General features: G+C 47.8%; 1 protein-coding gene across 1 annotated transcript in view; it reads right to left on the bottom strand.

The window, feature by feature from the left end:
- The window catches only part of SRPK3 (SRSF protein kinase 3), a 207,685-nt gene that overhangs the window by 88,232 nt on the left and 107,256 nt on the right, over positions 1 to 12,197 (bottom strand). The window contains exon 8 of the mRNA XM_069209420.1: positions 9,233 to 9,398. Within this exon, the coding sequence (XP_069065521.1) occupies positions 9,233 to 9,398 (166 nt within the window). The remainder of the gene's footprint in view (positions 1 to 9,232; positions 9,399 to 12,197) is intronic.

The following is a 12,197-nucleotide window of genomic DNA, read 5'->3' as shown; positions in this document are numbered from 1 at the left end:
TATTTTGTAAGTCCTTGGGCAGATGTTCAATGAGATGTTGCATCTCGTCCCAATGGGCTCTGTCATAGCGCGCAAGTAGTGCCTGGGAGTTCGCGATGCGCCACTGGTTTGCAGCTTGTGCTGCGACTCTCTTACCAGCTGCATCGAACTTGCGGCTTTCTTTATCTGGGGGTGGTGCATCTCCAGATGTGTGGGAGTTGGCCCTTTTCCTAGCTGCTCCTACAACGACAGAGTCTGGTGGCAGCTGTGTAGTGATGAAAACCGGGTCTGTAGGAGGCGCCTTATACTTTTTTTCCACCCTTGGTGTGATTGCCCTACTTTTGACCGGCTCCTTAAAGATTTCTTTTGCGTGCCGGAGCATACCAGGGAGCATAGGCAGGCTTTGGTATGAGCTGTGGGTGGAGGAGAGTGTGTTGAATAAAAAATCATCCTCGACCTGTTCTGAGTGGAGGCTTACGTTGTGAAATTGTGCTGCTCTAGCCACCACTTGGGAATACGCGGTGCTGTCCTCTGGTGGAGATGGCTTCGTAGGGTATGCCTCCGGACTGTTATCTGACACTGGGGCGTCGTATAGGTCCCATGCGTCTTGATCTTGGTCACCCTGGCTCATGGTGGTGTGAGCTGGGGAGTGTGATGGAGTTTGTGCTGGTGAGACGTTAATCACGGGCGGAGGAGAGGGTGGTGGGGTAACTCTTTTCACCACTTTTGGTTGTGGTGTCTGTTCAGTTTGGAACTCCAACCTTCTCTTTCTTCTAATAGGGGGAAGGGTGCTTATTTTTCCTGTCCCCTGCTGTATGAAAATACGCTTTTGCGTATGGTCCACATCAGTTGATTGTAGCTCTTCCTCAAACCTATGCTTTTGCATTTGGGAGGTTAGCGAGTGCTCTTCTGTATAAGAGCCTGAAGCTGGGTCGGTTGCAGTTTGTTTCGGGGCCGAAACCCTGTCTGCGTCCTTTTTCGGCTCCGAGGTGACTTTTTTCATTTTCGGGGCCGAAATCTGTCGGCGCCGATCTTCTTCGGGGCCGCTGTCTCGGCGTCGAGCCGTGTCTACACCGGCATCTCGGTGTCGATGCTTGTCTCCAGCACTTTCTCGGTCCCGAGAAGGCTGCGTGCCGGTGTCTCGACCGGAGTCGGACGATCTCGGCACTGTTTGGGCCTTTTTCGGTGCCGACGGTCGGTCACCGAATTTATGGGTGGAGCCATGGCCTGGTGGCAGTGGCGTCCCCTGGGCCTTGTAAATCTTCCTCTGAGTGGTTTTCGACGTCTTACTCACGGTTTGTGTATCGTTGAATCCTTCGGAGTCTGAGTCTTGGATCGAGAAGGTACCTTCCTCTTCTTGTTCCTCGAACTCTCGGTGGGCTGTCGGCGCGGACGCCATCTGAAGTCTTCTGGCTCGACGGTCTCGGAGTGTTTTTCGGGACCGGAACGCACGACAGGCCTCGCAGGTGTCTTCGCTGTGCTCAGGTGACAGGCACAGGTTACAGACCAAGTGTTGGTCTGTATAGGGGTATTTATTGTGGCATTTGGGGCAGAAACGGAACGGGGTCCGTTCCATCGGCGTTCTTCAGCACGCGGTCGGGCCGACCAGGCCCCGACGGGGGATTGAAAAAACTACCCCCGAAGGGCACCGGAGCTCTTCGATCCTTCGACGCGGTGTTGAATCTAACTACGCCGATCCCGAACGCAACAATACCGACGAAAATCTTCCGAAATTAGCTATCTTTCCGTTCCGAAACTCGGAGCGACAGGAACACGTCCGAACCCGATGGCGGAAAAAAAACAATCGAAGATGGAGTCGACGCCCATGCGCAATGGAGACAAAAGGAGGAGTCACTCTGTCCCGTGACTCGAAAGACTTCTTCGAAGAAAAACAACTTGTAACACTCCGGCCCAACACCAGATGGCGAGCTATTGCAAAACATGCGTATCTACAGCGACAGATGCCATCGAACTTATCATTTTCTTTTAAAACAGACACTGCCACAGTTAAGAATATGGTGATTTGTTTTTTGGTTAACTGAGCTTGTTGCTTGTAACTTTCATATACAAACAGACAAGGGTGAAAGTGACTGACAAACAATTCCCTATTTTCTTCTCAAGGCTGAGGAGGATAGTTGGTATGGAAGGATTTGGGCTGTGGCAGTGGACAATGTGTCTGTTCTTCCTCGGTGCCTTGACCTTTGATCATGATCTGGGCAGGACCACAGGTTGTCCTATCCAGACCGTCCGGGCCCTACTCTTCTTCATCCGCATTGTCCTGCGATGCAGCAGGTTGCTGAAGCGTAATTTTGCTGGGAGAAGTGTGCTCCTGCCTCATCTATCCCGATTCCGTACCTTTCTTTCATTGGGAGTGAGATTGCCAACGTGTCGGGTGTGGACACTTTTGTTGACAGGTGTGTGATTGCAATTTCACTGATGGTTAAAGTCGACACAGATTCTCGTCGACTACTCTTCTATTGACCTTACAGACCACAATGTCATCAGCAAAGTCTAAGGCAATGGTGACTTTAGTGGGTTTAGTAGAGAGGTTGGTTTCCTCACCTTGGCTAGTGGTATCGATGACCGGTCAGTGGTAGTAGTAGACAGACTTACTGTCGAGAGCATGGCTGTCTTCAACTTCTTTGCCAGAGAAGTGGGGGGCACAGTGTTGGGATATGCATTTTTTTCTGCGCCTGGTCCTGGACTGTTTCAGAGCAGTTTTGGGATTCTTTTCTTCAGGCTCACCTGAGGCTGATTCTATAGGTCAAGACTTTTCCTCTGAGGCTTCAGCTGGTTCAGGTTTTGGTGCCCTTTTCTCTCCTATGAAGATGGGTGCTCAACAGCCTTATTTTTCCAGATCCATCTTCAAAGCCTCCCCTCGCGATCACTAAGAGCTTGGCAGAGAATGTTCTGAAGATTTTGTAGCCGTCAACCTTGTGTTCTGGATCAAGTCAGTAAATCCAACTCTTGTGAGATAACCTGATAAAACCCTCATTTTCCCATAGGAATCAGGGGCATCAAAAAGGCTACTCTTGCATTTAACCATGGTCTTCTTTTCTTCCAGAAGACGTAGTATTACAAATCTGCACCTACAGCCTAAGGAAAGGTTTCAAGGTATTATTGCTAGTGATAGGTAGACTTATCTGACTTGAAGTAAGAGCAAAGCTCTGGAACTCTATTCCAGATGATGTGAGGTGTGATGACCTTGGTTCTTTTGAAAAGGGGTGATCATGGTAACAAAGTGGACCTCAGTACCTTGTACTGAGGTGGTAAAATTATTGAGGCACTCCCATTTCGACATTGAGGACTAATTCGAGCATGTGAATCTATGAAAGATCAAATGCTAGGTAAGGTGTTAGACTGAATGTGGAGCTATGTTAGTTCTGCCATCTGGAAAAAACAATCTGATGGCCAATCTATCCATACATATGCAACAACATTTCCATTAGAGTATTACCTGTACAAAACTATCATATCAGCATTGGTGCTCGAGTACCCAAAACTGTAAAAATAATGTCTGACATGGCCTGGGAAAAGATTCACAGGCACCAGAATCCTTTTAAAAGTGACTCCTATCTCTACACAGGTGCTAATTTTAAAAGACCTGTCAATTAGGGATTGGAGAGAAGAGAATTGGAGTGAAGGTAAGACCTCAATAGATGGAGGTCATTATTAATAAGTGTTCGGAATGGTCCAGATTTGAGTTATGATGCCAGAGACATCTGTGCAGCACCAGGAATTGAGAAGGTGTGAATATTCCATTATTAAACATTTATTCATACAAAAGCAATTTGTAAGGAAATGCCTCCTTGGCATGGTTACCCCCTGACTTTTTGCCTTTGCTGATGCTATGTTTTGAATTGAAAGTGTGCTGAGGCCTGCTAACCAGGCCCCAGCACCAGTGTTCTTTCCCTAACCTGTACTTTTGATTCCACAATTGGCACACCCTGGCATCCAGGAAAGTCCCTTGTAACTGGTACCCCTGGTACCAAGGGCCCTGATGCCAGGGAAGGTCTCTAAGGGCTGCAGCATATTTTATGCCACCCTGGGGACCCCTCACTCAGCACAGACACACTGCTTACCAGCTTGTGGGTGCTGGTGAGAACAAAACGAGTAAGTCGACATGGCACTCCCCTCAGGGTGCCATGCCAACCTCACACTGCCTATGCAGTATAGATAAGTCACCCCTCTAGTAGGCTTTACAGCCCTAAGGCAGGGTGCACTATACCATAGGTGAGGGCACCAGTACATGAGTACTGTGCCCCTACAGTGTCTAAGCCAAACCTTAGACATTGTAAGTGCAGGGTAGCCATAAGAGTATATGGTCTGGGAGTCTGTCAAACACGGACTCCACAGCACCATAATGGCTACACTGAAAACTGGGAAGTTTGGTATCAAACTTCTCAGCACAATAAATGCACACTGATGCCAGTGTACATTTTATTGTGAAATACACCCCAGAGGGCACCTTAGAGGTGCCCCCTGAAACCTTAACCGACTATCTGTGTAGGCTGACTAGTTCCAGCAGCCTGCCACAACCGAGACATGTTGCTGGCCCCATGGGGAGTGCGCCTTTGTCACTCTGAGGCCAGTAACAAAGCCTGCACTGGGTGGAGATGCTAACACCTCCCCCAGGCAGGAACTGTCACACCTGGCGGTGAGCCTCAAAGGCTCACCCCTTTGTGCCAGCACCGCAGGACACTCCAGCTAGTGGAGTTGCCCGCCCCCTCCGGCCACGGCCCCCACTTTTGGCGGCAAGGCCGGAGAAAATAATGAGAATAACAAGGAGGAGTCACTGGCCAGTCAGGACAGCCCCTAAGGTGTCCTGAGCTGAAGTGACTAACTTTTAGAAATCCTCCATCTTGCAGATGGAGGATTCCCCAATAGGATTAGGGATGTGACCCCCTCCCCTTGGGAGGAGGCACAAAGAGGGTGTACCCACCCTCAGGGCTAGTAGCCATTGGCTACTAACCCCCCAGACCTAAACACGCCCTTAAATTTAGTATTTAAGGGCTCCCCTGAACCTAAGAATTTAGATTCCTGCAACTTACCGAAGAAGAAGACTGCTGAGCTGAAAACCCCTGCAGAAGAAGAAAGAAGACACCAACTGCTTTGGCCCCAGTCCTACCGGCCTGTCTCCTGCCTTCTAAAAGAACCCTGCTCCAGCGACGCTTTGTCCAGGACCAGCGACCTCTGAATCCTCAGAGGACTGCCCTATTTCCAAGAGACCAAGAAACTCCCGAGGACAGCGGCACTGCTCCAAAAGAACTGCAACTTTGTTTCAAGGAGCAGACTTAAAGACCCCTGCAACTCCCCGCAAGAAGCGTGAGACTTGCAACACTGCACCCGGTGACCCCGACTCGACTGGTGGAGAACCAACACCTCAGGGAGGACCCTCCGGTGACTCCGAGACCGTGAGTAACCAAAGTTGTCCCCCCTGAGCCCCCACAGCGACGCCTGCAGAGGGAATCCCGAGGCTCCCCCTGACCGCGACTGCCAGAACTCCATTTCCCGACGGCTGGAAAAGACCCTGCACCCGCAGCCCCCAGCACCTAAAGGAACGGAACTCCTGTGCAGGAGTGATCCCCAGGAGGCCCTCTCCCTTGCCCAGGTGGTGGCTACCCCGAGGAGCCCTCCCCTTGCCTGCCTGCGACGCTGAAGAGATCCCTTGATCTCTCATTTAAAACCATTGAAAACCCGACGCGTGTTTGCACACTGCACCCGGACGCCCCCGCGCTGCTGAGGGTGTACTTTTTGTGCTGACTTGTGTCCCCCCCGGTGCCCTACAAAACCCCCCTGGTCTGCCCTCCGAAGACGCGGGTACTTACCTGCTGGCAGACCGGAACCGGGGCACCCCCTTCTCTCCATTGGAGCCTATGCGTTTTGGGCACCTCTTTGACCTCTGCACCTGACCGGCCCTGAGCTGCTGGTGTGGTAACTTTGGGGTTGCTCTGAACCCCCAATGGTGGGCTACCTTGGACCAAAAACTGAAACCTGTAAGTGACTTACTTACCTGTGAAAACTAACAAAAACTTACCTCCCCCAGGAACTGTGAAAATTGCACTAAGTGTCCACTTTTAAAACAGCTTATTGTGTTTTATGTAAAAAGTATTCATGCTGGTGTAATGATTTAAAGTTCCTGAAGTACTTACCTGCAATACCTTTCAAATGAGATATTACATGTAGAATTTGAACCTGTGGTTCTTAAAATAAACTAAGAAAATATATTTTTCTATAACAAAACCTATTGGCTGGATTTGTCTCTGAGTGTGTGTTCCTCATTTATTGCCTGTGTGTATGTACAACAAATGCTTAACACTACTCCTTTGATAAGCCTACTGCTCGACCACACTACCACAAAATAGAGCATTAGTATTATCTCTTTTTGCCACTATCTTACCTCTAAGGGGAACCCTTGGACTCTGTGCATACTATTCCTTACTTTGAAATAGTGCATACAGAGCCAACTTCCTACACAATTCTTTTTAGAAACTAATATATCTGCTCAGCGGAACGGAATGGTGGCACGAAAGTGCAGATGTGGCTCAGTAAAAAGGTGACAGTAGTGCTCAATTATACACACTGTACGTCAAGAGTTTCTTTTATACATGAAAATATCCAACAAACAGTTAAGTGCAAGATGAACAATAAGTGCCTGAATCTTATTGGAGACACAACAGAGGTATACATCAATTGATCTGCTAAGTGTCCCGAGTCCCTGGGCTGCTGCCCTTCTTTTGCAGCTGAAAAAATCTTGGGAGTGCTGTTCGGTGATCAGCTTTATTTTAGCAGACCTCAGGTGGCTAAGGTATCTGCTACCTGCTTATTCTATTTCAGATTTTAAAAGAAAGCGCTTCTGTTCATCTCACTGCATTGTCACTTCAATGAAATGCAATCTAACACTACGCTAATGCTCTACATCTGGGCATTCCAGCTGCCATTACTCATACTCTTCAGCTGTGCACAACACACCTGCAAGGCTACCGTGCTCTGTCGTCACCTCTTGGCATTAAAAAAAAAAAAATAATAATAATAATCCTTTACTTGCCTCCTTCCCACAAGCAGACTATCTTTAGGAGCCATTGGTCTGATTTAGAGGTTGGCGGATGGGGTTGATATCCGGTCCATCGCATTCAAATACCATTATTTCCAACGGAAATCGTAAGATGGCGGACGGGATATCCGTCACGTTTATGACAGAGTAACCTATTTGCCAAACTCTACATCAGGCCCTTTGTATTTAATATAAGGCACTGAGAACCTTTCTGGCCCTGCGTACCCCCGGCGAGTTTGCCTACTACGTTCTGGCCCGCACCTTTAGATGAGCACAGGCTTCCTTGATTCGCACACCAGAACTAAAAAATGCACCAAGACTTTTCAATTCACAGTTGTATCTGTTTGGAATTCTCTTCCAAGGAGGAGCTGCTCTATTTCTGGTTGCAGGGAATTCAGTAAAGCATTAAAATCCTGGCTTCCCGCTCCCTCCTTCCAGAGCTCACAGAATCACCTGAGCCTTGGGGGGAGGGAAGGGGAATGCTGCTCAGCTCCTGGATCTCCCTGGTGCAGCTGAACGAGAAAAGCAATGTTTAGCCGAGCCGGGGGGAACCAGGGGCTGACTTCAGCCCTCTTCAAAGCTCTTGCTGTACATGTTGAACAGCCCTGGCCATGCACGCACTGCCAGCTGTAGAGCATTCACAGCAAGAGCTATCAACAAAGTCTTCGGCGCCTGAGGGGGATTTCACCGCCCTCGGGCTCCGACAGGCCTTTGTGTTTTTTAATTCGAACATTCTGCCCTCATGGGGCGGAATGTTCTAATAGCCTTACAGCCTAAGTGAGCTTTACTGGCCATTAAAGGCCTGCTCCAGCGTTAAAGGCCTGCGCCGAGGGCAAGGGCCTTTAACATGGGAGCGTGCATGCCTTTAATAGCCGGTTTAGCCTGCTACGGCAGGCTATAAAGCTATATCGTGAGTATTCATAAAGGTGTCAGGCTGTAAAAAAAATCTTCAGAAAATGAATATAGAAGAATAAAAATGGTCAACAGTGAGCAATGGTGCTTGACCTTCTTTAAAACAGTGCAAATTAACACACCACTTATGGGAAAAAGTGCTAACATCTCCCAAAATAAAAGGAAGTAGTTTGTGTAAAAGGAATAGTGTTGTGAAACTGAGGAAGAATCAGATGTAAGATTGAGGTGGTAGACAGAAGGAAGTGAGAAGCAATTTCTTAGCTTTGATAGCATGTGTTAGGCAGTCACACGTTTATGAGCTAATGATGCTGACAGGATACTGCAGGCACTGCTGTACGACAGCAGACTGGTATTCTCCCATGTTACACAATTTAGTAATTCATGTATGTGACTCTAGAACGGATGAAACCTATGCCATGTTAAACTACAAACTGTGAATGGAAACCCAAACCTGTGTTTCCATCTTGGGATTGTTGCAAAGAAAATAAAGTTTGCCCTCTTGCCACTTGGTCCGTTTTGGAACTTTGCAGCCTCTTGGACGAGAGGCATGATTCTCACATGAGAATGTTCACCTGCTTCTATCCTCAGAGGAATGCACAAAACTTTACATGGCGATTAACACTTGGACGAGCTTTGCAAATCAGTTAGAGTATCCTGAATGAAGTTTTATATGAAAAATCACACGTCTGGCAAAAGAAAACACAGGTTCTGCAACTGTTTTGCACACTTCCAACAGTGATCAGCAATGTTGGGTCTGCTGAAGCACCCACAGCTAATCATAAGCACAAAATTAGATCTACAGAACAGATGGTGCACTGGCCTGCAAGTATCAAAATCAAGAACTTTTTAACAGTAATATCAAGTAAATAAGAGAGACAGAAGACTTGCAACAACAAGTAAAAAAAGAGGCACCAATGAAGGAAAGAGCTGTATACGCTAGGCTGCATACAAAATTAAATCCTCGAACTTTAACACGGGCTCTAGTCATAAAGAGGCCAGATTACCTATAATACAAAATACACAGTACTCTAAACAAGATGGACTAACTTCAAACTGTTAAGTACCACAGGTTTTCTCCTGCTTTACTACACCCTGCCCTACACCCAAACACTCTATAGTGGCCTGTGGCAATGACCTCCACTTATAAAAAGGAAAAGCTACATACATAATTGATTAACGTTTTCATAGAACAAAGAATCTACAAACAATTGCAGAATTGGAGTTACAGTTCAGAAAGGGTCAGCAGCTCAGTGAAAGGCGTGCACTGAAAGAACAGAGAGACCGTACCTGCTGACCCTGAGGGAGGAGAAACCCCTGTGAGCTGCCACGTGGTGGCCTCCGCGGCCAGCCGGCGGATGTAGGCATCATTTACACAGAGCAAAATGTTCTCCGGCTTGATATCAGTGTGGATGATTTTGCACTTTGTGTGTAGGTAATCCAAGCCCTGCAGCACCTACAGAAGAAGGCAACACAGATGAGTCGTAGAGATGAAAAAGTACAGCAATTTAAAACCACCTCACACAGACAAATAACATTTTCAAATACACATTTGTAGTTAAAATAATCCATTTGTATTTCAAGAGAATGCAAAACTGAGGACTCCAAAGTCGAGCCTGGCTTGTTGGCAGGCCTTTCTTATTCTGATCAGAACAATCTCTGATCTATATCCTACCTAACTGCCAAGTGCCAGTGGCCCAGCCAACTGATAAAACTTTGAACACTGAAATGCTGCTGCCTCAATATGTATATTTTTCCTACTGGGGAACCCCATTCTGTGGTGGGATGGGAATACTTATACAGGTGTGGCATAGGAACGTGACTGGGTGGATCTTATATTGCTCAAGATCATACAGGCGGCTTGCATGTGTAGTTGCCCTTGTGAATTTTCTGTGCCCTGGATGCAAGCATGGAGAGCAGCTCCACCATCTTGCAGCAAGGGATCTGTAGGGAGCAGACCCAGGAGTTCTTTGCTCAAAAGCAAACTCTTATTTATTATGATGAGACTTGAGTGAAAGTGCTACGGTGCTGACTTTAGAATCAACACTTTTAGTCTATACAGAGTACGCATGTGCGAATTACCATTTTGAGAGTGTACAGATTGAAAGAGATAGATTTGAAACAAGGCAGCTATGGTTTCTAAAGTATAGGCTTCAGAGTTGTGGCTAATCTCTGAGCTCAGTGTTTGCTCTGTTTCTTTCCTCTTTAGGCCCTGAGACGTTCTCAGACCACAAGCAAGGCTCTTCCCCCTTTTCATTTCCTTAAGCAGTTTCATGATTGATTTTCATTTTTGATTCTCTTTTTTCCAAGTTTCCTGTATTGAGCAGTCTACAATGTTAGCGATATTTAAAACTAGTTTGCTGCCAGAGGTTTCTAATTCTGCTGTCTTTGGGTGGTGATCACTCAAGCGTAAATTCTACAGCCAATGGTAAAAAAGCAGGAGAACCCCAAAGAACTTCAATTTTCTAAAAGGAGATATATATTGTTGACTATACAGCCATTGCTCTTCAGTGCTTTTGTCAATGTAGTTATTGGGATCTTCACAGTTTTAAAATGGTAGTTTGAACGTGCGTACTCTGTGTAGATTAAAAACTGTTGGCTCTTGTAAGGAAATGCCTCCTTAGCATGGTTGCCCCCTGACTTTTTGCCTTTGCTGATGCTATGTTTACAATTGAAAGTGTGCTGAGGCCTGCTAACCAGGCCCCAGCACCAGTGTTCTTTCCCTAACCTGTACTTTTGTATCCACAATTGGCAGACCCTGGCATCCAGATAAGTCCCTTGTAACTGGTACTTCTAGTACCAAGGGCCCTGATGCCAAGGAAGGTCTCTAAGGGCTGCAGCATGTCTTATGCCACCCTGGAGACCTCTCACTCAGCACAGACACACTGCTTGCCAGCTTGTGTGTGCTAGTGAGGACAAAACGAGTAAGTCGACATGGCACTCCCCTCAGGGTGCCATGCCAGCCTCTCACTGCCTATGCAGTATAGGTAAGACACCCCTCTAGCAGGCCTTACAGCCCTAAGGCAGGGTGCACTATACCATAGGTGAGGGTACCAGTGCATGAGCATGGTACCCCTACAGTGTCTAAACAAAACCTTAGACATTGTAAGTGCAGGGTAGCCATAAGAGTATATGGTCTGGGAGTTAGTCAAACACGAACTCCACAGCACCATAATGGCTACACTGAAAACTGGGAAGTTTGGTATCAAACTTCTCAGCACAATAAATGCACACTGATGCCAGTGTACATTTTATTGTAAAATACACCACAGAGGGCACCTTAGAGGTGCCCCCTGAAACTTAACCGACTATCTGTGTAGGCTGACTGGTTCCAGCAGCCTGCCACACTAGAGACATGTTGCTGGCCTCATGGGGAGAGTGCCTTTGTCACTCTGAGGCCAGTAACAAAGCCTGCACTGGGTGGAGATGCTAACACCTCCCCCAGGCAGGAACTGTAACTGTCCCAAGGGGAGGGGGTCACAATCCTAACCCTATTGGGGGAATCCTCCATCTGCAAGATGGAGGATTTCTAAAAGTTAGAGTCACCTCAGCTCAGGACACCTTAGGGGCTGTCCTGACTGGCCAGTGACTCCTCCTTGTTGCATTCTTTGTTCCCTCCAGCCTTGCCGCCAAAAGTGGGGGCCGTGGCCGGAGGGGGCGGGCAACTCCACTAAGCTGGAGTGCCCTGCTGGGCTGTGACAAAGGGGTGAGCCTTTGAGGCTCACCGCCAGGTGTCACAGCTCCTGCCTGGGGGAGGTGTTAGCACCTCCACCCAGTGCAGCCTTTGTTACTGGCCTCAGAGTGACAAAGGCACTCTCCCCATGGGGCCAGCAACATGTCTCTGGTGTGGCAGGCTGCTGGAACTAGTCAGCCTACACAGACAGTCGGTTAAGTTTCAGGGGGCACCTCTAAGGTGCCCTCTGTGGTGTATTTTACAATAAAATGTACACTGGCACCAGTGTGCATTTATTGTGCTGAGAAGTTTGATACCAAACTTCCCAGTTTTCAGTGTAGCCATTATGGTGCTGTGGAGTTCGTGTTTGACAAACTCCCAGACCATATACTCTTATGGCTACCCTGCACTTACAATGTCTAAGGTTTTGTTTAGACACTGTAGGGGTACCATGCTCATGCACTGGTACCCTCACCTATGGTATAGTGCACCCTGCCTTAGGGCTGTAAGGCCTGCTAGAGGGGTGTCTTACCTATACTGCATAGGCAGGGAGAGGCTGGCATGGCACCCTGAGGGGAGTGC

Source organism: Pleurodeles waltl, chromosome 10, assembly GCF_031143425.1.
Source record: "Pleurodeles waltl isolate 20211129_DDA chromosome 10, aPleWal1.hap1.20221129, whole genome shotgun sequence".
NCBI classification, from domain to species: domain Eukaryota; kingdom Metazoa; phylum Chordata; class Amphibia; order Caudata; family Salamandridae; genus Pleurodeles; species Pleurodeles waltl.
The sequence above is the reverse complement of the archived record's forward strand: the minus strand, read 5'-3'. Positions and strand labels throughout refer to the sequence as shown.